A 17,784-nucleotide genomic window follows, 5' to 3' on the forward strand; every position below is an offset into this window, starting at 1 on the left:
TCTTCTCCTGCTCAAGTAACTTTGGTAAGTATGAAAAAGTGTAGATTGATAATAATTTTAGTAAATTAGCTATTAACAATGGATTTAGGATTTCCTATTTCTCATGTCCATGTCACTTTCCAAAAAAGATATGACAATGAAATGGTTGTCTCTACCATCTCTGCTTCTTCAGAAATAAATTTAATGCAGTTAATTTATTTTATGATCAAATAGGGGACTAGTCTGTTTAAACAACACCATTAGGAATTTTGCCTTCTCTGACAGAGTGAGAGACTATGATGGCTAATAATGGGATTTTACTCCACACCTTCTAAGAGGATTTAAAAAAAAAAAAAAAAAAAAAAAAAGCCATAGACATTATCTTTGTGTTTTAAAATGAAAATTATTCTCCTTTTTCTTTGAGAACATTCGCACAGAACTTTCAAGTGATATTACCTACGTTAAGAATCCTCATCAGAAGGAATCAATGATTTATTTACTAATTCACTGAAGGCAAAATTTTACATCCCAGATAAAATATTACTACCTTGTTAACTCAGAAAATAACTTGACAACATTGAATTTCCTTGTTTCTATTCTTTATTTATTATCTTGTCATCAAACCTGCTGTTAAGTCAGTGCAAAGAGATGCACTTTGCTGTAGAAATTCCTGTATAATTCCTACTGCTGTATAATATCTATATATAGTATCTATATGTTTTAGGAGCAGTTTATATATATACAGATGCCCACTATGCTTAGGACTCAAAACTGAGTATCAAACCCTCTGATTTAGTGGTATTCAGAGATACACAATCTAGACTACAAGCATACTGACATTTTCCTTATTTCCCTGGTCTTTACATACGAGGAGCTCCCAGTGTCTAGTCTTACGCTTATTAATGATCAAAGTAAGAATGGCTGTAATTGCAACACATATTAAGGTACTATTGCACATAGTTATTCCTTATCTATGAGACACAGAGGCAGACACATCCATGTACAAGGATGACGAATATAAACGCATCATACAAATATCAGGCGCATTTGAACGCTTCACATTCGTCAGTCAATCTCATTTCTTATTCACACGTCGCCAAGAAAATTGATAGAAGGCAAAACCTGGTCACAGCTCCTCAGTCTTAACACATCTCCCAGAAGGTTACCCTTGAAAGCAAGTTGCAAGACTTCAAGATCACAAATTTCCCTCTCTCGCCTCATTCTGTCCCTCCCCCCAGACACTGAGCCTTCAGTCCTGCTCTGAGAATCAGAAGATCTAGTCTGAAATGGTGCCACCTTCACAGAAATCCCACTATTCTGGAATGATACCATCTGTTGCAGCCCAAGTGCTCTTTTTTTAGCCAAATAAGTTAATTATAATTAGGCATCCAACAACTGTGTAGAGGTAGGGGTAGAATTTGTCGCAAAGTTCAAGCTGAGGTTTGTTTCATGTAGCTTGAACCAAATCCCATTCTCTCAGGGTTATTAAATATCAGAGATTTGAAAAACAGGCACCATAATTCATTAGATAATAAGTTGGGGATAGACATTACCTCTCAAGCGGGATTCTTTTCTTACACCCATCAAATAAAAACTGATAAGACAGCAGTATCAAACGCCTTTGGTGTTGTGTCAAAAGCTAAGGCAAGGAGCATCCCACATGGCAGGGGAAGGACCTGAGTGTTTCTTGCTGGCTGGTCACCTCAGCCGTGGTGCAGGTGCTAAAGGGAGGCACTTCACAGACATTTCCTCCTGCACTGTTCTCCGACCAGGTGAAGCATTGTTCGATCACCACTAACAGTATACTGTTGTCCTTTTTGCAAACCAACAAAAACAATGTTAATCAGGTTAATTCAATCATCTAAACCAAAACTGTTCATGCTTTTCTGCCAAATCAACCAACCACAGCAAAATCTGTTATCAGTGATTGCTCAGCTTCCAGTCAAAAAAGCTTTTAACCCCCACAGTCCCAAAACTTCCCCTAAATAACCTTAAAATTGTTTTTATATGGGCAGAATGAGGTTGTTTTCATGCCTCATGAAGGGGCAGTTGGGCTGCAGTATTTACACATAACAAATACGTACTGATAGGCTTAGCAGTGAGAAAGAGCAGTTTCCTAAAACAACTCGGCTGAATTAGATATTGGGGATTCCTTTGCAAATGAAGCACTCCCCTCAGAAGAAGCGTCATAACCCAAACTTATTTAGGCCTTTCGGGTTGTTTAACTAGGAAAAAAATCCAAGCTTTTTTGCTACACATTCATTGGTGTTTAAAGCTTGAAGCCTGCTCAGTGGAAGGGGCAAGGGCTGCAACAACTTATTTACACAATTATCTAAATACGATTAAACAGCTGATGGACAAATATTAAACTGGAAAATGTATAGTCATTTCAGCTTAATGTAATCCTCTTTCTGTAAACACCCAAGATGATTTTTTTTCAACCAGAACAGTCCTGACATCTCATAAGCCTAAGGGTGAATAGCAAGAGATTGTTTTTGATAGTTATAAATATTCAAAAGACATGCAGACCATCTGCTTTCATAATACAGGTAAAGCAAGACTGAAATGGTGACTGCTGTATAAAAATGGTTCTTTTAACAAAGTCTTCCTCTCCTCGAAAACTATAAAGACAGATGTCAAAAACTGTTTACACAGGGTAATCAGGAGCGTGCAAAATGTAATATTCCTTTTACACACAGTGCTTGCTAAAGAGATTTTTTTTCTTTTTCTTCCCATCTGTGTGTTGCAACACATTTCTACAAGTTAAAAACATTTTTTCAAACAGAGATCTCATGAATACCCAAAAACATGCTATCTGGTTTCTGAATGCTAATTAATTTAAACTAAGGAATCTGATTTTTTTTTTTCTGTAGGAAGGAATGCATGCTTTTGAAATGGAGCACTTCAACAATAACAGCCACTGAAAACAGAACACCCCGCAAGTTTAATTTTGCACTAGTTTGACACTGGCTATTTTCACAACTGTTTTGCATTCAAACCCGCATCTGCTAAATCTGGCTATAAGACACAAGAAGCTATTCTCCTGGTTTTCAAAGGGGATTTTATTTATGTTTTACTATTTATCAAGATTTCAGTATAAAGCTTTGTAACATCATAATGGTTTTGTCAAGTGATAAGTAGAAGGTACCTTGTCTTCCTAGCAGAATATGAACAGTGCTGCCCATAAACCATACAGTCAATTTTCAGAGCTGAAACTAATCTTGACAGTAACCTTTTAATATATTATATTAATGGCAGAGAGCCGTTAAGCACCTTTTTTTATAATTCTCAATAAAATGAACATTTACTGAACAATCTGTCAAACTACTGGCTCAATTTTTGAAAGCCAAACTTTTAAGGCTCTATTCTATTTTCTCTCCCATAAATCCTTCCCTTTACAGCAGCAGGATAGCATGTTCCAGTCCTGCAACCCTAACGTGCCTTAAAAAAAAGGAAAAAAAAAAGAAAGAAAAAGGAAAGATGTTATGAGTCTTTGTCCCTAGACCTAGTTTGAGTAGTGATAAATTTGCAGAGCAGAACTTGAAGATTTGGGTGGGAGAGATTTTCTTAAAGGAAAGAGGAACTTTGTTTCCCCAATTTTAGCTCCTATCAGTGGTTTTTTGTTTGTTTTGTTTGTTGGTTGTTTGTTTTTGTTTGTTTGTTTTTCTCTCTCTCTCTCTTTTTTTTTTTTTAACATGGAAATTGAAACATCAGTTTTAAAGCTGAACTCTGAGGAGTTTTTCCTTCTCAGGAGACTTGACATTAGCACTTTTCAGATGAGAATGAACACTCAAGCACCAATTGGATAACATAAGATTACCCCCAAATCAAAGATTTTAGCCTGTCTGAGCCTCTGCCAGTCCACATACTGCAAAAACCCAACCAGGGCAAAACACTGTTTCTATGCTCTACTATGGCACAGAACTATCACCTCCCACCTCAAGAAAAACCAGAAATGTAGATCAGAAACATTCAGCCACTAGCTGCGGTTTAGACAAGGAATCACAAAATAGCTTAATTGCAGATGAAGAACAATGTTAAATTTGCTGGTCCTTTACCTTGAACTCCCTTCTTTGTTAAAGTAATGCAAAGGAATTTGTTGGCGTATGCTCTATAAACATGTAGAATAAGGAAAAAAATTAACACAGATGGACAGAGCAGAAAAAAACTTTTGTTTGTGCCTTTGGCACTGCACTTGGATGGCTATCTGACCTCTATACTGCTGCCAGGGTCAGGAGAATTAAGGATCTACATAGCAAATGCTGGTCATATAAGTTAAAAACTGCCTAAAGGTGTATTTCAAATGATGACAAAAGCTTTCCTTCCAATACACAAGCACTTTTTTCCTCCTTTCTCCTGTCTTTATATAGTATAAATGATTTCCGCCTCCTTTTTTGTCTTCTTATGTGACCTTTAAGAATTCTAAAAGTACACTTGAATATAAACATGCATTAAATGTGATGAAGAAAGATTACAAAATGAAGATTCTCAATAAACTGTATGTATATAAATATATTCCCACACCAGAAGATTTTGAAATACAGAGATGAACATTCAGCATCTGAAGGAACTGATCCTTGCATTAACGTTTGCCATTTGGTAAAATAAATTCCTAGTTGTTGCAACATGACCAAGCAGCTTTCTCCCAATATTTTCTGAGCATCTCCCACTGATGGATAGAAATAAAACTCAAACAAGATACTGCTTCCCAAGATACTACTCTTACAAAGAATACTTACAAAGAATAAAAGCTTAAGAAAAATAGTAGGTGGGAAATGTTAATTCAGATCAAAACTGTCTTTTTAACTGCTTTACAAACTGTATGTCATAGCCCTACACTTAAAAAAAAAAAAAAAGGAAAAAGTCATAACCTCCACCTATAAAAGATAAGGAGATGTAAGGTGTTTTAGTCTTCACTGTCAGATGTCCAACATGAATCTTTATAAGCATCCTGATTTTTATTGCACACCTTGTAAATGCTAAGTACTTAGTAGTAAAAATATGGATAAAACTTAAAATGTAAAATAATCAAAATTTAATAAGTTAATTCTTGGTTTAATTCACTGAATGAAAACATCCCTGTGCTTTGTGGGGTGTATTATTATACCCTAAGATTTTGATTCTGTGGTGTCTGCAGGAAAAGCTCTGAAGCCAGAGAGCTCCACGGGTAAAGCAAGCTATCCATTTTAGTCAGGAATTTGACTGAAATACTTGTAGGAAGTAACTAGATTCCTTTGTACCTGGCTGTTTTTGCTTAAACTGGGAATGCACATTTTCAAGTGCCTGTCCCTGTTACTCCCACTTTGATGCCCATCATCTTGGGGTACAGAGGCAGATTTTCTGCCAGATGAAGCTAACCCCATGAAGCTCCAACCATGGAGAGTGCTTTGAGTCCATGGGACCAGAATTGAGCTACTTCAGGGTAAGCTTCATCCCTCCTCCCCAGCCCTGGAATATGATGACAGACCTTTTTCTCAAGCATTTCCCTCTCCCAGCTGCTGCTCCTGCACCAGACAAGTGGCACAGTGCAACATGGACAAGGCAAATCAGCATTTCTCGTACAAGAACGAAGGCTGGGGTAGATAGGATCTTGGAGATCATGCATTAATTTGGTGGAAAACTGAAGTGAGATACACGTTCCATCTCCCTCTCAAGTGGATTGCTTTTATTTCTAACAAATCTCTTTTAACCAGGTCAGAACCAGACTGCTTCTGACTTGCTTCCTATCTGGAAAAGACAATCCTAATACACATGCTTCCAAATGCTATCCTAATGCAAATGCTTTGTGTGGCAGGTGACATTTTAGATCTATTAATGCATTAAATGCAGCTTTCGGCACACAAAATATTTCCACAAAAAACAAATCATACATTCTCCTGATAGAGATGCAGAGAATCTCTCTATCTTCAATGAACCACAGTGGTGATTTTCCACTACAGTTTTTGTAAAATGCTGTTCAAAATTGCCTAGCATTATCCACCATGTTATGGAAGATTTCCTTGCTGGGAAATAGGACACAATTTTCAGCAAGTCTCTTCTCGGATTCCACTGTTCTGCTAGGCAAAGCATCAGATGTCTGGCATGAAGTTGAGCCCTAAGGCATAATGTCCAGACAAGAAGTCATCAGACTCAGTAGCACTAACAGTTGTCTTGCTCAATTTCTTTTGGTGTTTAGGATAAGTCCTTTATTTGATCTCTTTTCCTTTTCCTACAGAAGATTTTGCAGATTTTTAAAGCCAAAAGGGACAATTCTGAGCATCTATTTGAACTCCACATAAAAACAGACCCTATAAATTCATTCAGCAATTACTGAATTCAGCTAAGTTACCTGTGGCTGAGTTAGAGTAAACATCAGATAACGATCTGAAAACTTCTTGTGCTGGATCTTTCACCACATCCCATGATAATCTGTTTCACTAGATACTTTTTTTTTTTTTTTTTTTAAATGCATGACTAGCTTTTAGTTTGCACTTTATTGATTTCAGCTCCCAGCTTCTCTTATGCCTTTGATTGCTTAAATACCCCTGTAGTGCCAAATGCAACATCCCCTGCCTATCTTTTGTTTAAAGGAGTAAGTGCCAGATTTATCGTTTCAGGCTGCGTGTCACTTTATGAGCCACCTGTATTTCTAATTATTCTTAATCCTACTGGAACCCCAGTTCCCAGTGAGGATACATGTTAAAAATACATGAACTTTGTTGCTCTGGGAAAAAAAAAGAAAAACAAAGAAAGAAAAAAAAAAAAAAAAGAATTACCAAGAAAAAAAGAAGTTATAGCATGAAAGTTGCTATGAATTCTTAACTTCTGCTTGGTAAAATCTTATGCAGGTGACACTTTACACAGCTGTGCTAGACAAGGTACTAGTTTATCCTCTGCATTGTTGCTTTTCACTGACAAGAGTTTGTGAGAAGTCTAGATGCTCTGAAGAGTACATAAAAATATGCAAAGCTTGATAATCTTGAAAGAGAAATGTTCCAGCTAGCTTCTGTGTGGAACAGGCACGTGCACTTTGAGGTTCCATTCATTCAAAAATTATCCTAGATAAGGTTTTGCACACAAATCTCCTTACCAAATGTGCAGAATTGGGCACACAGCTTTAAAAGCCTGGGGACATACTAGCTGGCAAGTATGTTATGGTGGGATTTTAGTGGGATACACACAAACACAAAATCCTACAATTCTGAGAGAGTACAGATATACTGATTTAAACACACACACATGCACACACACGAGGTAAATTAAAGAACTGAAATCTCTACATCTAGAAAGGACAAAAACACTGATGTCCTTCACTGTATCTTAGCTTCTCACCATCAAAAAATCCATCCTTCTCTATGGTAGCTTGCTGAATAGTAACAAATCCCTTGGAAAGATGGCAAAATTAGGAACAGGTTTGACCTTATTGCAGTTCCTCTGCCTCCTAGCACATTGGTAATCACAATATGATTCACAATCTTACTTCACAAACTTACAAAGAACCACAACTCTCAGTGTAGGAAATCTCTGTACTTAGAAAAATAAATAAATAATAACCTAGAAAAATGAAGAGATACGAATACGTAAGGAAAGTCTTTGAGAGCCTTTCATGTGCTCCCATTCCTGAGGAAGAGAACTCTTTCTTTCTTTCTTTCTTGACTTGGTTATTCCAGTCCTGGAGTGAGGCAGGTCTGAGGCTGCTGCTGTCCTGAAAAACCTGTCCTCTGATAACTGCTGCAAGGCACCTGGGGAACCTGATACTGTTTGTGCTGTTCTTGCAGTGTCCAAGGAAAGGCAGACAAAATCCTCCCTTGCCTTAGGTTTTCCTAAATTATTATTAATTAAAAAGAGAAGAAAAGGAGGATGGGGGGAAGGCGGGGAATGAAGCGAGCTTTGAGAGTTTTGCTCAGGGTCTTTTTGAGAAACATGTCTCTCTGCTTTGCTTCTGTGCTGTGATTAGAGCCAAGAACTGCATGAGTCTGCTCTAACAAAGTGAGAGGTGCCCATCCGTTGGCATTACCTTTCAATAAGTGGGTCCTGCTTTACTCTCATTCCTGTCTGCTATCAGAGCATTACAAATTCAAGTAGTTTTCTCCAGATGGATCTTTATGCCTACACCGTGTGCCCTGATGCAGGCATACCTTTAAATCTGCTGACAGCAAAGCTCCAGCACCTACAGAATTTGCTCAGCTTTTGGGTAGGTTTTATAACTACACTGATATCTGTGCCTCCCACCACCGCTAGTAATAACTGAACCAGTTGGGGAAGGTCTCTGTAAACCCATTGCAGCAGTGATTAAGATGTAGACATACGTATCTACTTGCCCCTTAAATAGAAGGCTTAATTGGTGATGTGGATAGCCGTTTCCTAATGGACAGAAATTAAGCTCCATTTAATTCCTGAGCAGACACTTCCAATGCACAAAGTTTACCACACATTTGGAGCAGGGAGAGGGGGGAGGAAGGAACGAGCTGCACGCACGACTCTCCCTACCTCTGACAATCACCAAGGAAAAGCAACATGAGGACCAGAATGGCATAAGTGTGGCAGGTGTGAATTGACCTGCACTGGCAAAGCTGCGAGCTGGGAAACTTGCAAATCACATGGTTGTGCAATACTTGGCTCCAGTCAGCGCTATCATGTTCTTTATAAAAAAAAAATAAAAAATCTTAAAGACATGTACATCAAGTTAAGGGATTAACTGTCAAGTGACATTACTGAAACAGAGACAATATATTTCTTTATTGTTAATGAAATTCAGTTAAAAGTGAAGGAAGTGATAAAGAAAGTACTGTATTGTAATGTATTTTACATAAGAACGTAATATAGAAAGGGAAATGCAATTAAATCTTAATGTGGACTTTTTTATTTTTAGTTTATCATCTGGTTTACATTTTGAGCCCCTCTGCAGCAGTAAATTATGCTGGCATTTCTTAGGGAATAGCTGCCATGTTAATTTAGTTTAATAAAATAACTGACAGAGAAAAGGGGAAAAAGAAGCAAGAAGAGACAGTACCCCCCCACACACACACACATACTTCTCCTTATCTTTAGCTATGTATTCAAATGCTTTCTATATGAATTGTCCGTGGTCCAACTCCAGCACCATGTAATAATACAATACATTACAACACAGTACAATACAATCTTGGATTTCTGTAGCGCCCTTCATACAAGCATCCCAGGGTGCTTTACAATCATTATGAGTTAAAATTAAAACTGAAGCACATACAATTCCTAATAGAATCGTTTTAAAAATGCTAAACAGAACAAATAACTTTTAAGTCTAGATTTAAAAGTCCCAACAGCCAGAGCTTTCCTTACTTCAATTGGCAATGAGTTCCAAAGCTAGGGAGCAAAGCGACTAAAGGCTCTCTCATGTTATGTTAAAGGATCTCTCATGTTGTTTATACTTGTGCAGTACTCTGCAGCCAACAATTTGCCAATAGGAAGAAGAAAAAGACTTATTTGCAATCTTGCTTTAAAGAACATTGGAGGAGTGGCTTGTTAACCCTCTAGTAAAGTTATGGAAAGAAAATCAGGGTTTGCACTTGGCCATGACTGCATTAAGCAGCATGAATGAATGAAAACAGAATTTTGTTTTATGTATATATACATATATATATATATATATAAATAATAAAATAAGAACACCACAGCAAATATTTATGATGAAAGTAATTCTACATAGCATTCTCAAGATCACCAGAAGAGTGAAAGCAGAAGCTGAGTAGGGCTCAGATCGACAATACGTGCCCATTACAGAGGAAAAAAAAAGATCTGAAGAAAACACGTCGTGTTCCTTTTTTGTTCTGTCACTTCCCTAAAAATTAATGACCATACGATACAGATAACTGCTTACGTGATGCAATTTGCAAAATTGCTGAACTATAACATCAAGTCTGTAAATGAAGTGGGGAAGATTGTCACAAAATTTTTATTCCCTTAAAAAAAGGATGATTTTTGTACTTTGTCCACATGAAAGCTTAGTCCTCCATACAGCTGACTCAAGGGGAAAAAATAAAATGATGAAATCAACACTAGTCCCATCTCAATACTGGACTTCTCCTTTTCAGGAGCAGAAACACATGACCTCATGACAGCACAGTCACATAGTAAGATTGACATGTTACAGAGTTCTCTGAACTCAGAAATTGCACTTGCTTGAGAAGCATTAAGTGCTGATCTCATAATTGTTTTGAAAAGGGACTTTAATATTTTCAGTGTTGCTAAGCTGAATGAAGAGGCAGAAAGAATATCTGTTTTAGGTAGCTGCTACCTAAACAATCTGATTGATTTAACTACAAAAGCAAGAGCATTTGGATGTATCTAAAGAACAACAATCAAAGATCAAAAGATTAAGCAGTATGAATTTTGAACTCAACTCACTGTCCTCAACAGAAATACAACACTAGTAAGGTCAACAAAGAGCACATGAAGTGTATTTATCAGACATAGAAAAGTTATTTTTAAGATTGCATGCAAAAAGAAGAGTTGAGTGTCCTGAGAAAGTCCTTAAAATCAGTGCATCTCTAAGGTTCACCTTGTGGGCTTCCAGCACCAACAAACCAAACACAGCTACTTAGTGTCATGGAGAAGCTGCAATGGAGCAGCACATGCAAGGCCAGCATCATGATCGAAGCCCATCCTCCCCCATCCCATCAGTAATAAACTCTGTATCTCACTCCAAATGCCCATCCTATCAGGACAACTAAAAATCTTGGGCACAAATTTTAATAGTTAATTGAAAATATTGTAGAAACCTCAATGCCTCATCAACTAAAAGAGACATCAGAGGGAATGCTCTTGAGCATCTGGGGGTGGGTTGGAAAGGACCTGCCTGCCAAGACCTGAGCCCAGGCCCTCGAGGATTTACTTCCCCAAAATAATTAATGACATCTTCAAAACCTAAAGTACAGTAACTTCTAAAGTAGAAAAAGGAGCTACATTCCTTACTGAAGTTATTAATTACTAGGTAGGGGGAAGGGGGGAGGAGTGCAGGCAGAAGGAGGAGATGAAGAGAGGAAAGAGAAGGGAAATGCAAGCAGCAAAAAGCCCAAGTACTTGTTCTCAGGTCTAGGCAGGCAAATTTGAAAGGGGAGGGCAGAAACCACCTTTCAGTTTTGTAAAGAAAGAATAAAAAATGCTCACAAAGCATACAGACTTTGGCAACTCTCAATAGCTCATTCCTTGGTTATTTATAGGTCTGGAAATTTTAATTTTAGTAACAGCAACTTTTTTGGTTTGTGATAGGGGTGGATGTTCAGATTGTTAGAAAAGCAGCCAGGAAAGGTGAGAGGATTTCCATATCTCTATCATGCTGCTTGTTTGCTTTGACCGCCAGGTACACTCAGATCAGGTAAACTGAGAAACACCGATGTTGCGAGCAAGATTTCTTCCTGGCATGCCTGCCAGATCACATAAAGCCTGCATGATATCTGCATAAAACAGCATGCAAATTCAGGGCAGGATATCAGAACAAAGAGCAAGGTATGTGATATATATCGTGCCCATGTCATATGTCTGCAATCATTCACTACAGGATGGAATTTTGCTCAAAATGAAGTCAAGATGTCTATATTTATCACAAGTGCAGAACTATTCAGTATCATACCAGTACTTGTTCTGTGGGTGCACGCATTTTATGGAATATATCCCTCCCTGATCATTTACTGCAGAATTATGTAAAAGACACTGGGGGGGGGGAAGGGGAAGGTGATTACAACACATAAACATTTTCAAAATAAATTTAAAGAATAACACTATATATATAAATTACTGTGCACATAAGTGTCACAGACCTTGGATATATTCCATGGGAATATTCATGTTTCCAACTATATTAAAAATATGTATCTATGAGATTTTACTATACATCAGTCCTGGAATTTCTATTCCATAACGCATTGGCTATTGGTTGCCTTGAGAGTTAGGCTAGGTATGGGGAGTTTCAAAGGATGTGCAAGATAGAAGAAAAAAAGAAAAGCAAAAATGAACTTTGTGTTTTGAGATGTTATGAGGGAAGACTAGTATACCTTCCTTCACAAGTGCTTTTACAGCATCTTGATAAAACAAAGAAGTAAAAATCTCAAACCTGTTTGTGAATACTGACAGTAATCATTCTGAAAATCTTTTTGTAGAAAAAAAAAAAGGGTAAGATAATATCAGTTGGAAAGTCAATGTCATTTGATCACGGCCATATTCTAAAAGCGCTACCCAGATACTAATTAATCTCTACAATCTCTTAGTTTGGTAGATGAATTGTTATCTCCCTCCCTTGGAAAGGTGACAGGAACTCAAGATAAGGGGTACATCTAAATCTTCAAAATCACACCAAAAGCAAGTTTGTTCCAGAATTACCAAATTAACTTCCAATTTTTTGTGTGCATATCTGTATATATGTGAACACATATACACATAAAGAGAAAGAGAGAGAGAAAATAAATCAGTAAGAAAAAAAAATGAATCCCAAAAAATCCTTATTAATAACTGCATAGATAGGGTCTATAGTATTTCAGTTATTTTAGCTGTAGTAGTAATAGGAGACTTCAGCTCCAAAACCAAAAACGGAGCAAAACTGTGAAAATGAAGTACAAAAATATTAGAACTAAAGCTGAACAGAGAGATGGTAGGAGTATCATTAAATAAGTGCAACATGCCCAATCACTTAAGAGCAGCTCCAAACAAACTGAGGTAGAGCACAGTTTCACTGGAAGGGGCCAAAAATAAAAATTGACAGTACAACAATTTCTGTATAACTTTTTAGAGGCTAGAGAACAAAAACAAAAGGGATACAAGATCTTAGCCACTCATGAAATGCACAGGTTTAATGGGATGCATAAGATGGCCCGAAATAGAGCCCTGGATTAAATTCCAAGTTGCTTCTCCCCTTCAAAAGAGATCTGGAAAGGAAGCAGAAACGAAGCTAGCCATGCATATCAAACACAGGAAGTCTTTCACTTGGCACTAGCATGTGCTGGTAGTCTCTAGCAAAAAAATCTAAATCTGAGGAAAAGCAGCAAAATACACTGCAGCACAAAATCCAGAAAAGATTCAGCTTTTCCACGCCAAATCTGTAGCATCTTTCTACTTTGTTTTCCCTATATAAAAAAAAAAATAATAATAAGTCTCCAGACTTATGCTCTCAATTTTACGGCAGCTGAGCTGTGCATTTGCTCCAGTCTTTCTCAAGGACTCGAATTCAAGTCAATGGGGATTTCCTGTCATGTGGGCTCCTATAGCAAGAGGTAAACCTGGCCACCACAGGATGCTCATGGCAGACTCAGAATGAAACAGCTGACGTAACTTCAATGGAGCCTGTCTATTCAGCTCTCCTTAATGGAAGAGTCATAGTGGTATTTTACTGAGGAAGGCATGAAGTGTTTATATCTGTACATCCCAAGGCTTTAGTTTAACATGAAAACAAATGAGAAAAAAAATAAAAAAAAAATCACTCAAGTAGAAGTTGCCATTAAGCTTTCTACAGGTTTCCTTGTTGCTGTATATTCAAGACATTAAATATGCTTGTGCTAGACAAATATTTTGCTCAGAATTTTTGCATTTCATAGATTATCAATATTCTACATAAAAAGGGCAATTTTCTAATATAAAAATGCAAGGTGAATTAAGAAAAAAAAATTCTAAGTGAGGATGATGACTGTCTTTCATGCTTAAGCTGGGCTCCGCAAATGCCACGCATTGAGCACAGCAGCTTACATATTCTCCAACAAACCTATTCGTACCTACACAAAACGAGGTACTGCTAATGACAGTGACAGAAAACAATAACTAATCTCGTTTCCACTTTGAGTCATTTTTCTGTGGTTAATAAATTATATCCATAACAGTGTTAATAACTTATGGTACAGTGCCATTGCACTAGTTTGCATTTGTGATGAAGCACTTCATATGGCATTATCTCTGCCCATGAAAGTACGCATGAGGAGAGACCACTAGTTTTCTCTTACAAGAATCTAATGCTGGCATTTTGACAAACCCTCTAAGAACACACTGCTCTCCACCTTGTGCTTCTCACCTCTGATACAGCAGCACAGCACTGCGGGCAATTCACAAACTTGTATATATTTAATAAAACAGGCACTTTTAAACCTGTCTGTGTAGGAAAAATATACAATTAGTTATTGGTTAGGAAAATATAGGAAGCATTCACATCAATTTAGTCATCTGAAAAGGACACTGTTGGATCACATCTTCCCGCAAGCTCCCAGAGAGAAACAGGAAGATTTAGATCAACTGATGGACTTTTGACCAAGCATTTATTCTTCCAAAAAAAAAAAATTAAGACAAAATAAATATATTTTAATTTAATGTGACAGATCTTTAAAGAAATGGACTACCAAAAAAAAAAAAAAAAAAAAAAAACAACACACCTTAATTTCCTAAGGAATCCAACCACTGCAGCACCAGTAGAGATAAACAGATGATAAAAATACTAAGCATGCTTCAGACAGCAGAAAAAAAAAAAAAAAAAAAAAAAAAGATCTCACATCTTTAAATATATTATTTTACACACATACACAAAACAAAAAAAAAGAGTGCAAAATAATACACAAATATCCCCAAATCAGAGTTCTGTAATTTGCGGTTCTGGTAATCTCAGATGCTGTCTTGAAGTATAGTTATTAAGCAAGGTGGTTTTTGTCCATTAAAATTATGATATTAAAAAATATTGTTTTTTTAAATTCTTTTTTAAATAGTAATTACTGAAATCTCTCCAGTAGCGTGATACTGTCATGAACAAAGCATTTCTTTTAAAAACTGTTTTTCTGTTTTATAAGTGCATCATCTACATATATACACAAGTTTTCTACATGAAACATATGCCAACATATGCATGAAATATTCCATCTCTAGATAATTTACTGGCTTTCCATCAGTCTAAAGTAAAAATTAACCCTAGAATACCAAAATTGAGAAAAATACCAAATTATATGCAGACACTGCAAGATAGAAGTACAAAATCTCACATGCTTTTATAATAGGTATGAGCAAGATAACTTCGCAGACGTATCACTAGAATGGTTTGCAACCAGTGAAGATAATTTTGATTATTTCCACTTCAAAACTTCTTATATTGGAGCCACATCACTGAAAACAATCTAACCATAGGGGAAAAGAGAGTGATGGAAAAACAGCCTGCTAGTATATCTGCTGGAAAAACAGAGTCCAGTTCTCTATAGATTAACTGAAGTCTTTCAGGAACAACGACTCCAATATTCAAAGCAAAAGAAATAAAATCTTCATATAGTAACTTCTCTTCCTTTTTCCTCTCCCTACCACAATTTGTATCATGTAGTTGAAATTCTCTACTGCACCACAACAAAATACAATTTAAAATGTGAACGGTAACAGTAAATACAAAGTTCCCACCACAGTACCACTGGCTTCCATACTGCGTAGAAAAAGGAGTTGCTCCCTCATGGCAATTTGACAAAACGACAAAAAACAAGAATACGAATAAAGCTTCAAGGAAGCATTGGTTCAACATTTAAGAATGCATAAATAAAGATTTCATTTTTTGTTTAGGTCTATTTTGATTAGAACTAATAAATGGCTGATTTTCCTTTGGTTGTTTGCAACAACAACATATCATCCAAAGAGCTTTATTTTTTATTCCCCTCTTATACAGCATGCCAACGACTGTCTCATTTTATGAATTAGCATTTAAAACTACTGCAGGTTATCTAACAAGCATTCAGATTCAGTAGTACTTTTGACAGCAGTAAGTAGAGAGTCTTTTAACATCTTGAACACATGTGCTTGAAAAAAGTAGTTACATCAAAGCAGTTCAAAGACTGAAGACAAAAACCAGTTAAAATCCAGTTTGCTGTGAGACAATTTTAGTGTGGTGTAAACAGCCTTTCACAGCTCCCCATGGGAAACGTTGTAAGACTACGTTCAAAATGAATCAAGCATATTTATAAAGATCATGAAGTGGTCAAACGAATTTGCATTTTTGGCAGATTCGCTCCACAGATACTACTTGCTGCAGTCTGTAGAAATCTCAAATCTCACATCAGTGCTGCCGATAGTGCTTTATTATTTATTACATGTTATGCTAAGTACCTGTGAAAGGGGACATTCCTTGGCCAATGAACTCTGGTTCATATCCTTCAGTAAGTCCTTCAGAGCATTTCTTACTGTCGTGTGAGACCATTGTTCAGGAGGCAAGTCTTCTAGTTTAGGGCAACTATTTGAAACACAGATTAGAAAAGGGATTATTACAAGATTGCATCCTGCTGCAGAACATTCCTTTAAGACAGACAGATTTCATTTTGCGCATCAAGCAGATGCATCTGGAGATTGCTCTCGGTCTCCTGATTGTTCCGATTAGTTAATTACTTTATACAACACATCTGCTGTATTGATGCATGAATTATACATCAGCTGCATGTGGCGACTATTTTTTCATGTTACTTCTACCTTCCTGCTCTGATGCGCTTGGTAAAACAATTTAAGGTGTAATGCTTTCTCACGACTGATCATGAAAAGCATTAATATATTAACCATTTTCTCTTTTTTTGTTGCCACGAAATTTAAGAAGCTAGACAGCAACAATAAGTGTGAGCAAGTCATTCTTTTACAAAATGCACACAGATGGTACTGTTCATGATATGCAAAAATATTTTTCTCTTAAGTAAACTTTATGTAAAATGCCTTCTTGTAATGCATCATTTAATTGACTAAAATGCAATATAGTTTTAATGAGATATCCAAAGAAAATCTATGTATCAGAGCTATAAAAGTTTTCTGCAATAGTATGCTGTAAGTTAAAGAATTAAGGTAACTAAAAGGGAATTTAGATAAGCCTTTGTACTTAGAGCACACAGCACAGCGGGAATTAAATACAAGCAATACTAACCAGAAGAGCAAACAAGTAACAGTTCACTTCCCAGAGCTGGTATTCAACTTACCTGTGTAACTGGATTTTCAGTGTGACCACATGATACACATCTTGCAGCATGTCTGCTACTGTAGCATCAGGGGCATCTGTCACATAGGAAAGTGGAACTGGATTCCACTTTCCAACCTGGATAAGCCCTGTGGGATACATATAAATACACACATTCATTTATTTATTGAAGGGGAGGGAGGGCAAGAAGGAAAGAAAAAAAAAAAAGTTATTTACCTGTTAATTCCTAGGAGTGAAAAGAAATACCTAATTTTAATAAGATCATCACTTTTGTTTCTAGCTTTGGGAATCTGGCACAATAGACCATCAGAAAAGCAGCTCCCCCAAATTCAACCCCACTTGAACATCACCATGGATGTTCTTTATCTGTATTATGAAATTATAGAAATGCATTACAGTAGAGAACCTTTTAATATGTATAGAAGCATATTTTTCTCAAGTACCCATGAATTCAATAGGACATGATATAAAGCTCTCATTCTTAATAAATTATAAAGGATTTTGCAGTGCAAGGACTGAGTTGAAAATAATAATCGTACTTTGCAGTCTATAAAATGACGATGAACAAAATAAAAGAAACAGAGCTGGATATTCAGTCATAAATGCAAGTTGACTCTCAACAGTCCATCTGCTCAAATATGCTTTACACTTCCTTGTGGATCCTCAGTGGAGCAGATTATTAAGGTCAATAAGCATACTAATGATTCAGTTGAAGTCTTTTTTTCTTAAAAAAAAAAAAAAGAAAGAAAGAAAGAAAGAAAGAAAGACTCTACCTCAATATTCCACACAAACAAACTATGCATTAACTAAACAAAAATGCATTAAGGAAAGAAACAAAAAGATGAAGATAGAATCTGCTAGAAGTTTAACAAGTGAAACTTACATCTCATTCCTGA

At 36.6% G+C, this 17,784-nt stretch overlaps 1 protein-coding gene across 9 annotated transcripts in view; it reads right to left on the bottom strand.

The window, feature by feature from the left end:
- SATB1 (SATB homeobox 1) overlaps positions 1–17,784 on the bottom strand; it is a 91,458-nt gene that overhangs the window by 47,142 nt on the left and 26,532 nt on the right. For all 9 annotated transcript variants that reach the window (XM_085226323.1, XM_085226322.1, XM_085226320.1 and 6 more), the window contains 2 exons: positions 16,890–17,016; positions 16,042–16,165 (listed from right to left, as the gene is read on the bottom strand). In XM_085226323.1, coding sequence (XP_085082449.1) covers positions 16,042–16,165; positions 16,890–17,016 — 251 coding nt within the window. The remainder of the gene's footprint in view (positions 1–16,041; positions 16,166–16,889; positions 17,017–17,784) is intronic.

The sequence above is a fragment of the Meleagris gallopavo genome, chromosome 6, assembly GCF_905368555.1.
Source record: "Meleagris gallopavo chromosome 6, MGAL_WU_HG_1.1, whole genome shotgun sequence".
In the NCBI taxonomy this organism is placed as follows: Eukaryota; Metazoa; Chordata; class Aves; order Galliformes; family Phasianidae; genus Meleagris; species Meleagris gallopavo.